Raw genomic sequence first — 19166 nt, forward strand, 5'->3', positions numbered from 1 at the left:
GCACCTCTAATTATACTTATCAGCATTGCACCCATTCTCGATACCTGCACACTCCCTCTCCCTTCCACCGCGGCACCTCGTTCCAAAAAGTCGCAGCTTCGTCCTCCTCGCCCTCGCCCTCGCTATGAAGCTCTTATCAACCGCCGCGGCTGCATTCCTCCTTTGCGCCCCTCTCTCGACCGCCAGATCCCTGGACTTCTTTGGCTCCAGCCAGACACCCATCTACGCCGATGCTCAATTTCCTGTTAGCGGAGACAACCCGCTCGAGTACTGCAACGATCCCTCCGAATATACCCTGCAAATAGATCATGTGGACCTGTCTCCTAACCCTCCTCTCCCGTACGTCTCCACACCGGCTTATCTACAGGCGGGACTGTATAGTGCATATTGGCTGACTGAACTGGCTGTAGCGGCAAAACCCTCACGATCACCGCCGAGGGTGTCTTGAATGAGCCAGTTGAGAAGGGTGCCTACGTGCTCTTGGAGGTCAAATATGGGTTGATCACTCTGGTCAGGCAGCGGGCCGATCTATGCGATCAGATCGTCAATGTGGATCTCGAGTGCCCTCTGCAGAAGGGCAAGATGGTCCTGACCAAGCAGGTTGATCTGCCCAGCCAGATCCCTCCGGTACGTTGTGTTATCGCCTCATTTTCATTCATTACAATATTAGAATTGCAAGGGCTGATCGTGGTTTCCACCAATCGATAGGGAAGATACAACGTCCACGCCGACGTCTTTTCTGCGGACGACAAGCGCATTACTTGCCTCGATGGCCACAACATCGAGTTCAAGCGGTGAAGTCGACTAGTCGCCATGGGCTGCCGGATCTCTTGATATCGAGCCCCTCCCGCTGCTTTCTGTCAACGCTTGATGTTGATTTGATTGCCCATAATAACGAGTTCTTGATGCTGTACCTACCTAGGCCGTTGTTTCTCTCTTCCATTCTCTCACACACTTTCTGGTTAGATTTCCAGTCTCAAGCCTATCTTGATATGCCAGAGTCCAAGATAGCCAGATCTCATGCGTTACGATCATTGTTTCTGTAAACTCTCTCTGTTGCGCTAACTCCTGTGCGGCGTTTGGAGCATTCGCTCAAAGACATATCATGTTTCTATTCTTACAGTCCTTTTTTGGCTTGCTTGCCGCCAATTGGCACTAATTAGCATATGTACCAAAATCGCATTCAGCAGCTTGTCTCATTCATATTATGCTAAAGCCTCTGAAATGTAGACCTGCAATGTTTAGAGGTCAAGTGACTGGGATTCGCCGGTGTTCCTAATCTGTCTGTCCGTAGCACACCTGAAACCTAACCAACATCGTCGATTTCTCCTTACGTTCTCCTGCTAGATAGACGACTCCACCGAACCTTGACATAATATGAACCTCATATATCAGGATAGAATATCCGGGGCCCTGAAGGTTCCAAATTAGCAGTACGAGAATGATACGGGTAAATACCCCGTCCGTCTCCCTAGACATGCCTTCGCGAACTTGTAAACATCTGGTTCTATGTGCAACAATGATATAATTGGGTATCATCCCTTTTGCCCCTCGGGCCTTCTCTCTTTCCACGCGTTTATACAACAATCAAGTCGACAAGCACAGATACACAGCGAACCACCAGGTAGAACACACACACACACAACGCAACACAACACAAACCCGTGGTTTCGAATAACGAGACAGACGCAGACACAAGACGCTCAGAGTTTACTCCCCAAACAGTCTCCGCACCCGCTTGAGCACACTGTCCTTCTCGGGATCGTATGGGTGGTCCTTGCTCGGGATCTCGAGAACAGCCGGGAATGCATCGGCGAAGGAATCGACGCTGTGGCGGATACGTTCGGCGATCTGGGATGTGGTACATTCGTAAGCTGACGTGGGTCATGGATGGTGTTGGAGATGAGGATGAATTCGGATGCGTGGGGGGGAAGGGGGGTATAATAAACGTAATTCCTGGGGAATATCCCATTCACACGTACATGCTGGTTGATAAGGACGACAGCGATGTCCTTTCTCTCCTGGGTGAAGTTCTGGAACGCTTTCTCGATCGCGGAGTTTTCCGTCTTCGAGTCGACCACTAGGAAGTTTCGCTGGGCGTCGGGGCCATCTGTGACGTGCTGTGGTGGTGGATTAGTTTTGGTGGTGGTGGTCGCATATTCGTGTTTGTGAGGGGGAGAGGATACGTACACCGACACCCGCGAGAAGGAGACCAGTTACGGAGCTGTCAGGCGTGGGTAATCAGCGGAAGAGTTCTTAGGGTATAGTATGAAGGCAGAGTTACTCTTCATCCCCGATGACCGCAAGGAACTGCCTGTCCTGAATGTGGAGTATGTGGTTAGTAAATGCAGTAATGACAAGGAGGGGGAACTCGGAACGGTAGGTACCTTGTATGCCACGGCCGATGCGGCCATGGTGATGAGGCAATGAGGGGGAAGGCAGGGGAGGGTGAGGAGTTGCGGAGGTTTGTGGAATTGCTTCGTCGCCCCTGAACCGAAGACACCAAAGCAAAGCTGGCCCCAGTCGAGTCTGTCTGTCTCGATCCCGATGGACTGACTGCCTTCGGACGTCGTCATAACAGCCCGCCCCCGTCCTGCTTATCTAAGCGGGGGGTTGCACGAACATCGCCTGTCATTGTTGTTTACTGGCGGAAAGGGAAAAAAAACCTCCAGGCTTCAGTCAATCGCATTACGCCAAGGTGAGTCCCGAGTTGTCGGTCCGTCGCTGTATTCACCTGCTGCCGACGAAGATGATGCTAATGTCTCTTCCCTGATCGTGTAGCATCTTGCGTCGCAACCTGCCTCTCCCACCTCTTCAACATGCCCCGGCTTGTCCGCCGCCGACCGTTGGCGGAACGCATCAAGTCCTACTTGAACCCTTTGGACTTTCTGCTGTGGCTCTCGGAGGAGATCGATACACACGACTGGGATCAGTTTGAGAAGGACTGGGCGCTCCCTGTGGGCATCGCTCTGAATCTGGTCTTTCTGATTGCCAGGGCCAATAGTCAGTCGAGCAGTAGTCAAGCTATCGATGATGTCTTTGGCGACGAGGGAGGCACCCCGGTGCTAAGCTGGTTTGTATGTGATTCTGGGCCCGTACTGCACTCATCTGCATGCTGTACGAGGGTGGTGCCGCAATGCGACAGGGCTAACATAATCGTCAATAGGCCTCCTTTGTCGTCCATCTCCTTATTGTCTTTGCCGCTCTCAACACCTTCTATACCTTCTATCGGAAGCGACACTATCGCCTGTTTGAAGCCTCAATCGATCGAGCCCCCGCGACACCGTCCGCTCATCGGGTACGGGTGAATTCTACGCCAGTGATCTCTTCGCCGCTAAAATACTTGGCCGAATCGATATCATCGAAGTCCGCTCAGTCGAGAGCACACCCTGATGCGCAGCGCGACGTGTGGGAGCTTGCAGTCTGGGACCCTTCGCCCATTTGCATTCGGTTGTTCTGCCTTTTCAGTCCCGGGCATGTCTTGGTCTACTGGCTTTTCCTACCCACTCAGCTATCCGACCCTCGCCCGAGCGTTACGATCGTGACTACCGTCTTTTTTGCAACCCTACTCTCCGTACAGATGTCATTTCTCTCCTCGTCGTATGTTCAGCAAGCGAAGGATTCTATGTTGGTTCATAAGGAGGTTCTCCGCGAATATGATACCAAATACGTGCACCCGCGGACTCAGCCTGTGATGAGAGATGTGGGCACTCAGTTCTCCGAATCCGACTCGGACGTTAAGCAAAACAAGGTCGATACTTTTACACCCACTCATGTCATCCACCGGGGATTTAAAACGAGTCCCAACCCCAACTATGTCAGCCACGTGGATCCTGAAGGTCGGTCGTCCGGGCGTCATTCTCTAGCAGGTACCCCCACTGGTGTTGCCAGTCGTCCAAGCGCACTTCAGACTCCGAGCCACCTACGGGATGCGTCTCCTCTTGTCCGCACCTCGATTCGTCAACCTCAATTCCGACAGACCCCAACAGGCACGGGTGATGGCGGTAGTCTCGGCATTTATTCGCATGCCAACTCGCCGTTGAAGAAGTCCGCGTCGACCAGTTTCGACCGTCGTCTTACAAGCAATGGAGACTTCTTCTACAAAGAGCGTGGCGCCAGCGCCGTGAAGAGGCCATCTAGTCCACTTAAGAAAAGCAATGTTCCCGGAGGGGGAAGTCCCATGATCGCAGGACCGAGACGGAGTCTCGCTGACACGACGCGCCGCGAAACTGGACGTTTTTGATGGGTTTTGGGTGGTATGGCATCATCTGCCAGTGATCCAGGTACGCAGGAAGAGAACTCTCATGTACAGTATGGTATATCATCTTAGCGGAGTCGTCACGAGGTCGCCATTAAGATTCGGCACTTTTTGACCGTGACTGGCTTTGGAGCATCAGCTGCGGCGTTGAATTATTCGACTTTTCGGTTTCTGTTTTCTAAACTCTCTCTCTCTCTCTATTCTTTTTCTTCGTTTCCGTTGCATCATGATCTATCTTTTCCTTTCTTGGTCGGGACACCCGTTCCTGAAGAAAATCACGAGTGTTGGCAACCAGCCCAAACTGGGAATGTAGGCTGGCAGGAACCATTTCACCAGCCACTTCACAGTATTCCTGTTGCTGTCTCTTCAGGTGGGCACAGCATCCTGCCTTGTTCGGTTGGACATGATTTGGTCTCGGGATTGAAAAGGTCAACCAATTTTGAGATGTGAACGCGCTTTGGATCGCACTTGACAAATTGAGATCCGTTGTCCATCACCACCTCATGGCCTGCTATTCATCAGGGAAATTGCAGATCAATTCAACGGCGCCCGCAGTTGCCATACCCAACTATGCCACCAACCTGGTGTACATTCCACACCCGCCCATCTCCCTCTGGTGATACATTCTTCATCATGGCGAGCCCAGCCCGCTAGACATTCCAGTCCTATCATTACATACATCATCCCTTACCACCACATAGAACGTGCCAAGCGTGGCCTCTCGATCTATTCCTACCAGATGCCTGCCGTGCTCCGATCAAACCACATCCCCATTCACTCGCCGAACGCCTCCAACGGCGCAACCCTACACCCTCGACCGCGCAAACACTTCAACGACATCCGCATTTTGGAAGGAATGGGTCATCATACTGACTCTGTCTGACTTGAACGTCGAATCTGCTGGATTTCCGGCAGTGTGTGACCGATGAGGATGGCGGATTTCCTTCACCTACCGAACGGACCTTTACTGAATATCCAACCACGACACCGCCACGGCAAACGACCAAGACCCAGTAACGATATGCAATCGCCCGCGCAGACTCAGAAACCTGCGCCCAAAGCCGATGAACGGCTCACCTCTCCCCCAAACAAGGGAAACATCACGTTGTCTGAAACCGCTCCACGAAAAGGAAAACCCACCAAGCTTCCGGTCCCAAAATCCATCGCCGACAAGGCCAAAGACCCAACAAAAGCATCACCACCTCCTGAACTTCAGACCAAAGTACGTCGTTCCGACAGGATCCTTCAGCCCAAAAGATCGTTCGGGTCACTGCAGCGTGGGTCACCCAAGAAATCGGAGAAGGACCGCGATCAGTACTGGCGCAAAGTGAGGGATAAGTTCGAGAAGGATCTTCCGATGCCATCTCTCAATAAGGACAAGCACAAGGAATACTATCATGAGGCCTACCGGAAGATTGTTTCGCTGGCCAACTCTCCAAGACAAGAACTCGCCAAGCAAAAGCTGAAATTAGCTGCGGGAGCATCTGAATACAAGGCATTCAGACCCGGTTTTATCCCTCGAACCACAAACCCCAGTTCCAATTCCCCTGCCGACAGTCGTCTCAGCCCGGGGCGCAACCCCCAGAGAGCAGAGATCGGTCACACCATTGATCACAGGAAACGCCTGTCCAATGGGCCCCAACGGGCGCATCTAAATTTCAGCGAGTCTACGCCGGCAATATCCTCTGAAAAAACAGACACGACTACGGACTCTTCCGAGCAGTCATATCCTTCAATATCACCGGTATCAGCGCCTGCTAGTTCAATAACGGATTGGGAAGATAGATTTGTTGTCAACATGCCCTCAGCTAGGGATCCCAACCCGCCATTCATGAATTCTCGACAGATCGCCGACTTCCAACAAAGTATCGAGAAAGTGCACAAGGAAGGCGAGACGATGCTTGATCCAGATTCGCTACCAAGTCCCCGTACTAGGACTCCGGAAGAGAGGACTAGAGCTGTCGTGCAGCCAGAAAGGAGATTGACTGGACTTGATGGTCAAGAAGCTGATATTGAGCGTCGACCCGATGCCGAAGATGGTGACGGTGCATCTGATCGCCGCTATTATAGTCCGGAAGAGGTTGGAAAGCAACGTTTCAGCACGATCTGGGAGGAATTGCCCGCAAAATCTAATCGCAAGTTCCCCATCGCGAACCCAGACGGGTCTTTTTTAGGGTGCAAGGAAATCAACGGGCCTTACGACAAGAATCCGGACGAGATCTTGCTTTTCTCGACTACAGACGAGCGTCCCCGAGTGATCGATATCCCATCTGCGCGTGCCAAGATACCACCACCCAAGGAAGGGAAGAGAGTCAGCAACCACCGAATACCGCCACCGTCATCAGGGAAGCCCGTTACTCACGAAGAATGGAGGCCAATTTCTCAGAATTTGAAGCCAGCCCAATGCTCGAGGCCGTCACCCAAGACGATGTGTCGCGAAACCAACTGTTCTCAGCGGCCAGACAAGCCGGAAACCTCTGCCAAGGCTCCTCCTACCAAAGAGACCCCGGACTCGGCATCTTCGAGCAAGAAACCCGAAAAGCAGAAAGTGGGACGCAGGCCGGACGATGTCTTCATTATCACACCCACTATCACACGCACTATGGTGACCATGGCGGACCTGAGAGGCCACCCGAAGAACCCAGCCACACAGCCACCGTCTTCCCGGGCCGCGGGCGAGATAATCACGGACTCCCGAGTAAAGCACCAGGCGGGCCCTTCGGCATCGGGATTACGACGGGCGACTCAAAATGGCTGGGAAAGGTCAAGTTTGCCTTGCGCAACATCCTTAAGCGCAAGCCCCCCGTCGAGCATACCCACCCCTCAGGGTCGCACAGAACCAGAACGCACCGCTCAAGACAAGCCCAAGGCTATACGTGGGTTCATCCGTACAACAGGGTTGGCAAAGCCCACAGGAAACCGTATCGAACCCACGCGCAGTAATCCCCCACAGCCTCGCCATGAACCAACCTCCACTGTCAGCCCGTCTCCCAGAAAAGAGAACTTCCCGCCGTCGAGGAGTGCGTCCGACTCAACCCAGACACAGTCCGAATTGTCGTCCACCACCCCAGAGATATCTCCCGCCACCTCACTCAGCAGAGACAGGCCAGTACCGGAAAGCACCGCGAAGCCAGCCAAAACGTTCGAGCTGGCCGAGCTAGACGGACAACAGGTAACGGAATCGCCGAAAGAGGAAATATTTCACTCCAACATCACGGACTTCAATCTTGACTCACATGACACCGACTTGTCAACCGACCTGTCAACCAAGGACAAGGAACCGGCACCCGAGGAAATCCTGGTCCTCGTCAAGGACGGTCTGATCAAGCTAGCAGGACAGCTCCAGGGAGTCTACGATGAGATCATGACCAACCGACACTCCAAAGCCATGTTAGTGCGAATCGCATTCAACAGTGTCCTCAAAATGGTCGAGCACTGTCTGCACGTCCTCAAAGATCTCTTGACCATCCTCGCCCTCTACAACACCACTGGCGCCTGGCCCAAACCCAACCGGAAAGACTTCGCATGGTCCCTCGTCGAAATCTGCCAGGCCATGATATACCTCGTCACCCTCGGTGTTGTCATGATCATCATCGGCCGCGCAGCAGGCTACGTCGTCCTCGTCGGAAGCTGGATCGTCTGGTTCGCGAAACCCTTCGCCTGGTTTCTGGGTACATTGGGGAGAGCCCTGTTGATATGATATGAGTATGAGTATGAGTATGAGTGTGCACATGAAAACGAGTTGGGTTGCATGCTGTTGATAGTTAGATGCGATGCGTGATTGGATTGAGTTGGTAGCGTTTGCGTTGGTTGTCTTGTTCTGTTCTGTTCTGGTAAGCAGTGCTGACTCACCCACCTTTTTTGCTATTGGGAGCGATGACGGAGGGGGGCAGGCGTTATTCTTTTTTTGGGGGGAGACCTTCCTTCCATCTGTAGTATTATCGAGATTATGCAGTATGCTCATGCTCATCCGGAGGGTATTTTTATGTACTTCATTATTATTGGTTATCCATGTCTATCTATCTATCTATCTCTGTCTATCTACCTACCTAGATTAGATACTACCCTCCATTCACTTGAATGCCTCGCCCTCTTTGGCCTGATCTGACTTGCACATGGAAGTATGATGATACTGTATGTGGGATCTCATTGAGCAGGGGGCATGTCTACTTTAGGAAGGTAGGGCTGTATTTGCCCATCGGAATCAAAGTTTCATACCTGATAGTGACTGGCTGGCTGGCTGGCTGGCTGCCTATCTGTTAGTCTCGGGCGACCACACCATCCCATTCCCCTTCAATTTCGATCTCAACTACCTATAACTACCTAGATACATAAGCACACCTATTACACAGCAATCATACAGTTGAATCATGTTTTCGCTGTATGTATATATGTGCCTACTTAGACTGCGAGGCAGTCCGATACGGAAAGTACTCATGGTCTAATAGACGTACTGTACCTTACAGCTTGGTTTAAATGAATAAATGCATTGTATTAATTCCTACTTCAATTTTCAGCCGACATTGGACGATGAATAGTAAGACGGATGGATGGATGGATGGATGGTGGTGATGGTGGTGGTGTGTGTGTAGTTGTATGTATGGTGTATCGATTGTCTGTGTCCTTGTGATGTGATGGTGAGAGAGGAATAAGAAACAAGGAACATGTCTATCTACGTTGCGTGCTAGTTATCAATCAAATAATCGCAACCCAGCTAGTAGCTAGCAGCTAGCATCGGAAACGATGAGTGTATTGTGGAATGACATCCACGAACAAACATGACAGGGGGGGGGGGAAAGAAGAGGAAGAGAAAAGAAAAGATGCAATGCGTAGTCAGAACTTCGAGGCCCGAACAATGCAAATGGAAAAACCAAGAAAGAATATCAGACGATGATCCAGTTAATGATGATGATAATAGGCAGACTCCGTCCATATCCCATGTTGAAGAGGATCACTTTTTGTTGAAATGCAATGTTTGTTCTCATATAAGCCCAACTAACTCCGTTCAATCCGTAGTGTTGAATATTCATAAGTCCCCCGATTTTTTCTGTAGCCCGTCCTCTTCTGGTAAAGGAATGAAACAAAAGGATAAAAAAAAAAAAAGAATCTCTTTCTTTGACTTTTTTTTTTCTTTTTCGTCCGCTGATTTTGAGCTCTATCATGAAAATGAATAGATGAAAATAATGTTGAAATTTCATGCTCGACGGGTGCAAAAAAAAAATAAAAAAGCTAAGTTCGAGGGGGTATATTTTGGAAGGTGAAGATGTCATGTTGAAATTAAATAACGCTCAGGGAAGAAATCGTTGAGAGGTCTTCATTCGTGCCGCCATAAAACATTGCAGGGGCCCGAAGGTTCATTTCGGGCAGGTATTCGTTGAGGTAGGATGTTGAATTAGTAAGTAGTATGTTGAATTAGGAAGTCGTAAACGTGGTTGAAGAATGTATAGTGGTTAGAGTCGTACCGTCGAAGCCGCAGAGATCACATCTAGTTCTTCACTGCAGACTCCGAGGTGGTGCCGTTGGTAACACCGTTAGTCGCTCCATTTGATGCTCCGTTGAGATGAGCTTTGGACTCGCTGTTTTCGGCGGGGATTTCTGTATCAAGGTCCTTCACATCCAGATCCTTGAACAGGTCGAAAAGGCTACTGGTGTTGTGGAAGTCGTTGTTGACTGTAGGAATCAGATTAGTAAACACCGCGTAAAAGATCCTACAAATATACTCACCGATATTGACAAGGGACCAGCTGTCCATGACACCTTGGATCAACTTCCTGCTGGGGCTGGAGGCATCATGACACTTGGCCCAGTCGTCACCCAGGCGGTAGGCCTCGTCCTTCCAGGCCAAGAAACTGACAGTTTCAACGATCGTGGGCTGGACGATCTCCCTTCCGGCGAAGATACCCCATGTCAAAGCGTTGGGGCTGTCGCGGGTGTTGGTCCGGAGTTCACCGTTCTTGGAGATAGCATGGTATGTGAGGTCTCCGTTCTTCTCGATACGGGCGAACAGCTCATCGAGCAGGTAGGGAGGAACCAAAAGCTCCAGGTATGCCTTCTGGTAAACATATCCGTTCTTCGGTCCCCATCCATACACGGGGTGGGAGGATTTGACACCGTTCACAGCCGGCTGAGAGTTGATCGTGAAGATTGCTTTCTTGTTCAGCTCGATGAGGCTGTCCTTGATCGCATTGGCTTCAGTGGTGATCGGGGTGTCGCTCCAGGGCAACCGAGCCAGTTTGCCTTCCAGGAAGTCCACGAAGGTATGTGTCAGATCCCGGAGAGATTTAGGCTCTCCCCACAGCTTGATGTTCTGTTCGTTTGTACCCTTCAGGCCAATGCCATAACTGTCAAGTTCACCGAAAGCAGGTGATCGGGAATCGGTCCAGCGTCCGTTTGGGAATTCGTCCCAGGTCTGGGTGCGAGCAATGTAGGACGAGTTCCGGTTTCTCCAAAAGATCGGGCGCACATCCTCTTCTCTGCGGTTGAGACCAAGCGATGGCCGCCAAGGCAGAGCTCTCTGGATCGGTGTCTCCTCGGATGGCATCAGCTTCAATTCGTCGAGAACCAGTTGGGTTGACTGCGCGAGGTTCATGGTGTAACTAGCCATCATTGTCAGCGATTGCCACGATTTTATTACACTGACGTAGAGACTTACAAATGCAAGTGGTTGATACCAGACGCAACAAGCCTCCTGCACATGTCTGCGATCAGACGCTTACCGATATCTCTCACAGCAGCATCGTCATTCTTCACGGGTTCAAGGGCCTCGAGCCAGTCCGGAGGAATGCGGGTTTTGGTCCAATCCGATCGCCTGATGAACGCAGCATATGTCTGAATCGGCATGATGCCAGGAATGATGGGCACGTTGACGCCCTTGTCGCGACACTTCTTGACCCACTCGATGAAGTTGTCTGAGTCGTAGAACATCTGTGTGATAACGAACGAAGCTCCCGCATCGACCTTCTCCTTGAGGTGATCAATCAAAAGATCAACATCCGGGTTGTCATCCGCACCCTCGGGGTAACCTCCCACGCCAATATCAAAGTGGTTGCCGTACTTCGATCGGATGTAGTGGACCAGATCCTTCGCATAACGGAAACCTCCATCAGCAGCTTCCCAAGCCTCCTTATCACGAGGAGGATCTCCACGGAGAGCCAAAATGTTGGTGCAGCCTGCCTTGTAAGCAGCCTGGAGCGCGGCGTCCACCTTCGACAGAGGCATATCCGTGCAAGTCAGGTGCATGCATGTCTCCAAGCCATAGACCGACTGCGCAACGTTGACCATCTCACAGGTCAAGTCCGATAGCCGGCCCCCGGCTCCCCACGTGATGTCAATGAAGGAGGGACCTAACGCGTGCATGCGATCCATTCTGTCGTACAGGTTCTGGACACCTTGGGCGGTCTTGGGGGGGAAGAATTCGAAGGAAATTCCCGTCCTTCCGGCGGCCTCATTTTGGGCGAGCTTCTCTTTGATATGCATGGTAACGAGTTACTCTGGTCGTGAGGAACACCGCAGGTCAGTATCTTCGCCCTCGGAGAAGAGATCGAGAGGGCTAGACTTACACGTCTAGGATGAGGATGAGAGATGAGGGAATGGGGGCGAGTGCAAAGCCAGGGAGTTATGCTAAGAAAATAAGCATACAGGCCAAATCTTAGTCCCTGTCCTGTTCAGGCGCCGATGTCGTTGGACGGGACGACTTTTATGGCTCGCTATTCCACCAGGGACAGCAAGACCTTTTGTTTTATAGGGGGGGGGAGCAAGACAAAGGGATCAATTCATATATAAAGCAACACAACAATGTGACAGGCCTCGGGGGGGAATCCGAAGCAAACAAAGGGCGGAGAGGAAACAAAAGGCTGAGAAGTGGGAGGAAGGGAGGGAGGACCGAGAACGCAACAGGGAGACCGAAGCCAGCAGGAAAAGGTGGGGTTTGCTTTTAAGCCGCCGGTGTTGATGGGAGTCAATAGCTGAGGGAGGGCGACGGAGCGAGACTCAGCAACACAATCGAGGGGGCCGGACTTCGGAGCGGGTGGGGTGGCACGTGTTATCGCGCTGACTGTCTCTTCTTATTAATCTCTTTCCCCCCTCCCGATTGGACTTCCCTCGCTCTCGTCCTGGCCCTGCTGAGTGCTGAGTCCCGTTGGGAATGAATAGTCTACTATCGACACCTACCTCGATCCCACTCCCTACACTACGAACACATCGAACAAAAAAAGACCATGAGCAACAACCCAGGAGTGCCCTCTCGGAGAGACCAGACAGCAGCATGCTTTTGCGGAGATATTCCAAAGGGCGGAGTACTCCGTACTCCGTACTAGGCGCCGGTTCGGAGCCTTTCTTTCCGCTGGCTGCCGAACAAGAACGCCGAGTGAACGTAGAGGAAGGAACCCATGGGTGAGGGAGGGATTCACATCATCCCGGCCGACAGCGGTCGCGAGATGGAGATTTCTGTGGCTTTCAACCCCAAGCTCTCCCCCATTTCAATTCCACGTTGAGCCATCCGCCCGGGATTAAGCTTCACGAGAGTCAAATCATTCTATTTCGCAATCTGGCTGGCTGGTATTCTGGAACATCCCATCAAGCCCATCAAGCTTTTAAGAAGTCTCTGTTCGGCGGTTCGAACCCGCTTCCTTCGGCTCCAGATTGGAGCCTATCGGGTTCCCTGAGCCATCATTCGGCAGAGTTTTCCCTGAGACATGCTCGGTGCATGGAATAGTCTGGAGTCTGGACATTCATCCCCCGGGAGTGGTCCTTAGTCCTTTTTTCTTGAGGGGGACCGAAAAGACCAGCCAAAGAGTAGATACTACGGAGTAGTTATCTAGTAGTTGGTTAGCTGGTCCCTGTCAGCGTCATTAAGCAAGTATCGATCGATTTTAATGCTAGGATATGACTGCCAGTCAACAGAGAGCAGGTGACTTATGCATCATCATAAGGCCGCATTTTTCGAGGTTGTATACATAAACACCGGTTACAACTTGCAACTATACAAATATATCCAACACATCACCTCTGCCCATTCTTTCCATTGTCTAGCGGATTCTGGAAATACTACATTGTATAATTTGCCGACTACTACCCTGTTTGACCCCCCAAGGCAAAGCTTCTTCGGTCTCAATATCTTTTTGGTCGGAACACAGGATTATATATAGTGTTACTGTGTTCTACCCTCAGACTGTCTACGGTTATTTCGTAGAAAATTCTCGAGTCAGTCAATCTTATGGATTTCACTAATAGGGAAAAAAAAAAAAAAAAAAAAAAGGACTATTTGAACGAGTGGGCACAAGAAGTTGGAGGTATAGTTATCGCAGCTATGATATTTTTCAACTAGGTTTCTACTTCTATATCGCGATATATTGAAGTGTTCTTCCGACATGGTAGTGCGAAAAGGGTAAGCACAGCGACAGTGCCATAGTACAGGAACAACGATGCGCGAAAGTCCTAGATCATTCGATACAGTCGATAGTCTGCCCATCGATGCTTGGGAAGGACGTCCTCCTAGCACTGTCTGCAGCTCCTAGCGCATACTGGGATATAAATATAGGGATAGGAGCAGAGGCTTTACTGTGCTTGGTTCTGACGCTCGGAGACCTTGAAATCTGTAATATTATTTTTCTGCGTTGCATGTTTCCCAAAAAGCTGTGTTCCGAGGTTGGAGTGGACTGACATGACATTTTCAACATGGCTGGCTGGTACTGTTCTACGTTCAAGCCCGTTATCAACGCACAGATACTTTGTTTGTATCTAGACGACACGGCAGCATCCACATGCGGTGCAAGGCTACTGTGAGATCTTGATCTTCAAGGCTCGCTGAATGTAAAAGAGGGGGTTCGCATGTCTATAAATTCCCTCTCACTGGCTACTACACAGCCGCCTGCCGTGCTATGACAGGGGAATGGCGGTTGACGGCAGCCACGGTTACTCAATTACTGTGGTGGAGTCAAATCGCATGCCCCCAAGCAAACGTTGGTGACCCGAAACAAGTGAACACGAGGGTGATACGATATCCAATCTTTCCAACACGTAGTGACTACAGCCTTGGGTTCGAGAAACTACTACCTAGGCAGGTAGCTTGACGAAAGCCTTACTGGAGCAACAGTCTTGGGAAGGGAATGAGCTGACTAGTCACTCCATTAACACACGGTATCCCGCCCGTGCGACTCTCGTGTCCCTCGGGATTATGTGATGACCGTGATTCTGATCCTATGCAGCATGCTCTCCCAACTCAGACAAACCAGATGGCCTCGATCACTGCTCTGTACCGAGGGGATTATCAGTCCTTCGCCGCGTTTGCGATTCTAGTCCCCTACTTGGCATTCCGATAAGTCAGTGCCAGTACTTGGTATGGAACACAAAGAACATGAAACATCCACTTGCCGGCAGCTGAGAGGCCCGGAGATCCGAGGGAAACCCAGCTCATACAAACCAGGATCCGAAGTGATACCGAGGCAGCGAGCGATTATCCGGCATCGCCCTTCCGAGAGGGCCGGTGAGAATGGGCTTCCGGTGGCGAAAGAAATAGGATTCTCTCTTGCAGGCACTAGGGCTATGAAGAGAGAAGGTGGCTATCTCATTGCGAGCCGGAGATGTCGGTGAAAAGGCGGGCAAACCAAGGAAAGAAAAATTTCCATCAAGCTTCTTCCTGCTTCCTGCTTCCCGCTTTCTTTTCTATCCTATTTTGGGCCTTCTATTTTTTTCGGCCCCCGAAGCCTTTCATTCCAGTGCAGGAGAGTGGATTGGCAACGCGGCCAGTTTCTTTTTTCTATCCTTAGCCACGGGCAGCGCGCTTGGGGCGACCCTCAACCCAGGTTCGCAGAGAATCTGCATCACCAACTAAGCCAAGTTCTTGTCACTGCTCCACAAAAAGTGATATATAAGCTTACTACCATGCAAACCGTCGAACAAGTCACCTTTGTCCGGGGCCTGCAGTATTAATGCATATGATCTGTGCTTGGGCCCCACAACGAGCCCATGTGCCTATGGTAGAACCCATCAGCACCTGCACCTGGGATAATCTAGGTCATCCTCGATGAGTAAAAAGTGGAGCCCGAGCTTAAGCGGGAGCTCGGATGCAATATTGCCTTCAATGGCAGGTGGAAAAGGTTCGAGGCCGGTATACCGTGCGCAAGCCGTGCAGCAGCTGGCTCTCCGCTTTGGCGACAAGCCTATTGTGCATCCTACATGCTACTACGTACTATCTGTCATCCAAATGAGTCCGTTACCAGCTACTACTTACTTGTTTACTCTGACAAATCGTCCCCCCGAGGAAGGCCCGAATCGGTCACACCGCATGCCTGGAAGTCTATCCGGCCTTCATGGCGAATTCCTTGATATCGGCAGCGGACTGACTTACTACGATGGCGAGATCCGCCGATCACCGATGCAGTCGCGTTCCAAGGTGGCTTTGGTCTACAGTACGGTCCTACTTAGTGACGGGAATATGATGCGACCGCTTCTTCGTCAGGTAATCTGACAGTAATGACTTCCCCGTTGTTCCTATGAGCCACTGCGGTGGCGATGTCCCTACACTTGCTAACGCGCGCACCCAAAAGGGTGAGGCTTTGTGTGGACCAACATACTTCATCCCGCTGCATGAGATATACGAACGCACATTGAGCCTCTTTGGATTCTGACGACCGCAGATAGGCTTGTATCCGTCCATGTCGGGCCGGGTATGGGGCACTAAGAAAATTCGGGCTGACCGGTTGTCAGGACACCACGGTAAAGCTGGACTGTAATATTGTCAGTGGCAAAATTCTCCTCTGGATGGTCCGCTCGAGGTATCTATCTGATAACAGCACGGGGTGTACTTAACCACTTCACACTAGAAGTTGGAGCCCAAGAGTCCTACTATCTATCTTCTGTATCGGGGGAAAAACTCACTACCTACGCCTCTGGATGCGGTCTGTGCGTGGCGGATGAGGGTGGCACAATCCAACGTTTAATTCCTCGAGATATACACATCTCCCATGAGCCTTGAGGACTATACTGACCAGACACTTGACATGGAGTGGATCAGGAGGATGATGTGTTGTTGATCATCGTTCATCCCAACGGCAGGCAGGGTAGCTTCCGGACCCTGGTAGCGATCATCGGGGAGATCCCAGCCGCCAATTTAGCCCAAGGGTTTAAGATCAGGAACCATTCGACAAGCGGTCTGGGGTGGGCCCCCACCGTGGCTGCATGCCATTTCATCGGGAGCCAATGGTCAGCGGGCATGAGATATTTAAGCCACGCTAATCGGGCGCTATCCAGGAAACCCGGTTAAATCATCCCGTAACCAATATGATCCGTACTAGCCGTATCTTGGAATATATCTCCAGTGTCCGTACAGAGTACACCGAGGTCCACGGTAGCACTGAAGCGGCCACACAGAACTCACGTGTGGCTCAGGGACCGGCGAGCGGTCATCGTAACTTGTACTCGGCATTCTGATACTGTGGTGGGCTCAGTTGGGTTGGTCATCGGTTTAATGCGAACGGCCGTACCGCCTTGAGTCAGCAGTTTGCAAACCGCCCAAAGGCGTGGCTTGTCCGTGCATATTACATGTCAACATCATTTGACAGTTGTCACGGCACCATGAAATGGGCACAGCGCTATACAATACCGAAGCAAGGGGATCCAGCCCGTTCGACAGAACAGGAAGGTGTGCCAAAAATCCCCGACCCCAACGATTTACTCAGAGACACCTTCCGTTCCTTTGACCTCGCAGGCGCACATCAGAAAGAGCTGACTTATAAGGAGATGATGAAACTCCATCTTCGATGTTGAACTCTTTCCAGAAGTCTTATCGGTATGTCAAAGGAACTCTGTGTCCATGTTACACAGAAATGGCGAGTTCAGGTATTATGGAAAGTGCAATTAGCTTTATCTAAGTAGAATTCACTCGGCACAGCCCGCTTATGAGCTCAAACGGACAGCCAGTTCCATTGACTTGTTTCCGGTCAATCCTCTCTTCTACTCCTCCTGAGATGCCTCTCCTCCCATTGTCTCGGGGCTCAGGATATCAGATAAGAATGAAACCAATCCCTGGACTGTTTCTGGGGTGTGTCGGGTGCTTACTCTCCTTGCATGAGCCTCCCTGATTCCTATTGCCCTGGAAAGGGCTGATACTATATCTTGAGACCGGGGGCTTTACAGAAAGTGTAAGACATTAACGACTGAGTCTCATTCAACAACAATGAAACATAAATTTGGGAGGCTTTGTAGAATCAAGCTCAAACCCCTCTCGAATACAAGTAAGGGGAGCAAACGCAAAGTAAAGCTATTAGATGTCGGTTTATCCGACCATAGGTACACATACCTGACCATGTATTGTTGTCGTAATATTTCCGAACATCTGCCAAATCCACGGTGCTATTTTCTCTTTTCCGTTCTGATACTTTTTTTCCTCCTACCCAACATTGCTTTTTCTTCAGTCTTATCACAACGTTTAACTTCCGGCGCCCGATTGCAGCGATAGGAGGCTGAGATTCTGACAGGGATCCACCTCATCGAACATCCCATCAGTTCTATCTGTGACCACTTCGGGAACGGAAGACGCGTACTCTTCGACGCCCTCCGGGTTCATGGTTCCCAGTTCTTCGGATCAACTGGTATTGTGATGCTGCGCTCGCCCTCAAGGCTGAGTCCTAATTCTCAGGTGTTCCATCGATGCAGGTAATCGGCAGTTGTATCACAATGCAGACTAAAACGCAAAGACAACTAACTATACCTACTACACGGCTATCCCGAACATTCCGATACACCGAGGGAGTTACACCATCGTGGGTACTCACAGTACACACGCGACGAAACTGATTTGTAGCCCTGGTTTCGGGCCATAGCCTGCTGTCTCTATCCAACAAACCAAACTTAGCCGAGCTCTACGGGGTGCTCGGAGCCAGAGCTTCAGTATTGCGCTCACCGTTCGCACCCTCAGAGTCGGGGGCTTGGTACTCTGCAGCCGCGCTGGATGATCAACCGTTTGCGATATAGACAGAGCATGGCACGGCAACTACACCGGCGATAGGATAACTGTACGTGGGCAAGATACTCTCGCTGATAGGTTATGGCATCATCCAATATTGAAGTTTAATAATAGCTTTGATCCAGCATGCCCGGTACGAGCACAGCACGCAGAATTTTCTTTTTGCCCCTCCTTCTATTTCAGACTGCCTCGTGGAACCGGGCTGACATATCGTATCTTTGAGGCCTAGCTCTGACTTCTGAAGGTGCGTGTCGAATGCATTCTATTGCTTGGGGAGGGGCTTCGCGACGGAGAAGTGCGCTGAAATGAAATGATAAGACAAAAATAAAACCGATAAGCAGGTCCCATTGAGTGCCCAGGTAGCAGGTATACGTAGTCTCGGTATCTAGCGAGGGCTGGCCTCTATTTTGGGCGATCTCCTCCGTGAAATCCTGTCGAGATATGCGCGCTCGGTAGCGAGTGGCATGTGCTATCGAGTAGACTATCAAAACATGCGCTGTATCTTGCATTGGCTTCCATAGGGGACATGGGCGACAAAGGATCGGTATAGACGATGCATGCGACTGGCATCCGGACAAGAGGCTATTCCGGCAGGACTATGTGATATATCAAACTTTTGACTGATCGAGCCTATCTAGCAGGATCATCATTGCCAGATTGCGCTAGTGGTGGAGCAATCTCAGTAGCAGTTGCGACTTGCAGCAGGCGCAATCGGACCCACAGACATTACAGATTACACAAAAGTCAAAGCAGGTAGGCAGAGTGTAGGTAGAGTGTAGACAGACCCACCTCGGTCTCAACCGTGGATAGTAAGGCAGTACTCCGTACCGAGACTGACCTCCCGGTATCCAGGGAACCGTCCCGAAGCCCTGTCCGATACATGGATACATGGATACATACCGACAGCGTACACACTTACAGAACACAACTAAGGCACTGACTACT

General features: G+C 51.0%; 5 protein-coding genes across 5 annotated transcripts; 3 read left to right on the forward strand and 2 right to left on the reverse strand.

Annotated features, from left to right (window-relative positions):
• Positions 1–124: 124 nt before the first annotated feature.
• BO70DRAFT_398812 (ML domain-containing protein) lies at positions 125–798 on the forward strand (the record flags this gene model as incomplete). Its single annotated transcript, XM_025546813.1, has 3 exons — positions 125–339; positions 411–627; positions 709–798. 3 exons carry the CDS (start codon positions 125–127, stop codon positions 796–798), a joined length of 522 nt encoding a protein of 173 aa, XP_025396759.1.
• A 683-nt stretch (positions 799–1481) lies between these two features.
• Positions 1482–2492, reverse strand: BO70DRAFT_364482 (H(+)-transporting V1 sector ATPase subunit F). The gene is made up of 5 exons (XM_025543821.1): positions 2388–2492; positions 2285–2319; positions 2191–2224; positions 1983–2120; positions 1482–1851 (listed from the first exon to the last, which is right to left on the reverse strand). The coding sequence occupies exons 1-5, from the start codon at positions 2412–2414 to the stop codon at positions 1711–1713; spliced, it is 375 nt and encodes a 124-aa protein (XP_025396760.1). The 5' UTR covers positions 2415–2492; the 3' UTR covers positions 1482–1710.
• Positions 2493–2819: 327 nt separating this feature from the next.
• Positions 2820–4243, forward strand: BO70DRAFT_354831 (Nur1/Mug154 family protein; the record flags this gene model as incomplete). The annotated part of the gene is made up of 2 exons (XM_025541884.1): positions 2820–3077; positions 3167–4243. The coding sequence occupies 2 exons, from the start codon at positions 2820–2822 to the stop codon at positions 4241–4243; spliced, it is 1335 nt and encodes a 444-aa protein (XP_025396761.1).
• A 1709-nt stretch (positions 4244–5952) lies between these two features.
• BO70DRAFT_364484 (putative NTP binding protein) lies at positions 5953–8269 on the forward strand. Its single transcript, XM_025543822.1, has one exon. The coding sequence runs from the start codon at positions 6057–6059 to the stop codon at positions 7956–7958; it is 1902 nt and encodes a 633-aa protein (XP_025396762.1). The 5' UTR covers positions 5953–6056; the 3' UTR covers positions 7959–8269.
• Positions 8270–9587: 1318 nt separating this feature from the next.
• BO70DRAFT_108510 (methylenetetrahydrofolate reductase (NAD(P)H) MET13) lies at positions 9588–11916 on the reverse strand. The gene is made up of 4 exons (XM_025537856.1): positions 11818–11916; positions 10911–11748; positions 9983–10854; positions 9588–9928 (listed from the first exon to the last, which is right to left on the reverse strand). The coding sequence occupies exons 2-4, from the start codon at positions 11732–11734 to the stop codon at positions 9744–9746; spliced, it is 1881 nt and encodes a 626-aa protein (XP_025396763.1). The 5' UTR covers positions 11735–11748; positions 11818–11916; the 3' UTR covers positions 9588–9743.
• Between the last annotated feature and the right edge of the window lie 7250 nt (positions 11917–19166).

Source organism: Aspergillus heteromorphus, assembly GCF_003184545.1.
Source record: "Aspergillus heteromorphus CBS 117.55 chromosome Unknown BO70scaffold_24, whole genome shotgun sequence".
In the NCBI taxonomy this organism is placed as follows: Eukaryota; Fungi; Ascomycota; class Eurotiomycetes; order Eurotiales; family Aspergillaceae; genus Aspergillus; species Aspergillus heteromorphus.

Excerpts from the sequence above, each read along its gene's own strand:
- BO70DRAFT_364482 (XM_025543821.1), bottom strand. The coding sequence starts at position 2,414 with ATGGCCGCATCGGCCGTGGCATACAAG. Across the intron at positions 2,225-2,284 it reads GCGGTCATCGGGGATGAAGA|CTCCGTAACTGGTCTCCTTC; the intron begins GTAACTCTGCCT and ends CACGCCTGACAG. Across the intron at positions 1,852-1,982 it reads TCGTCCTTATCAACCAGCAT|ATCGCCGAACGTATCCGCCA; the intron begins GTACGTGTGAAT and ends ACCACATCCCAG.
- BO70DRAFT_364484 (XM_025543822.1), top strand. The coding sequence starts at position 6,057 with ATGCCCTCAGCTAGGGATCCCAACCCGCCATTCATGAATTCTCGACAG.
- BO70DRAFT_108510 (XM_025537856.1), bottom strand. The coding sequence starts at position 11,734 with ATGCATATCAAAGAGAAGCTCGCCCAAAATGAGGCCGCCGGAAGGACG. Across the intron at positions 10,855-10,910 it reads GGTATCAACCACTTGCATTT|TTACACCATGAACCTCGCGC; the intron begins GTAAGTCTCTAC and ends AATGATGGCTAG. Across the intron at positions 9,929-9,982 it reads CTGGTCCCTTGTCAATATCG|TCAACAACGACTTCCACAAC; the intron begins GTGAGTATATTT and ends TGATTCCTACAG.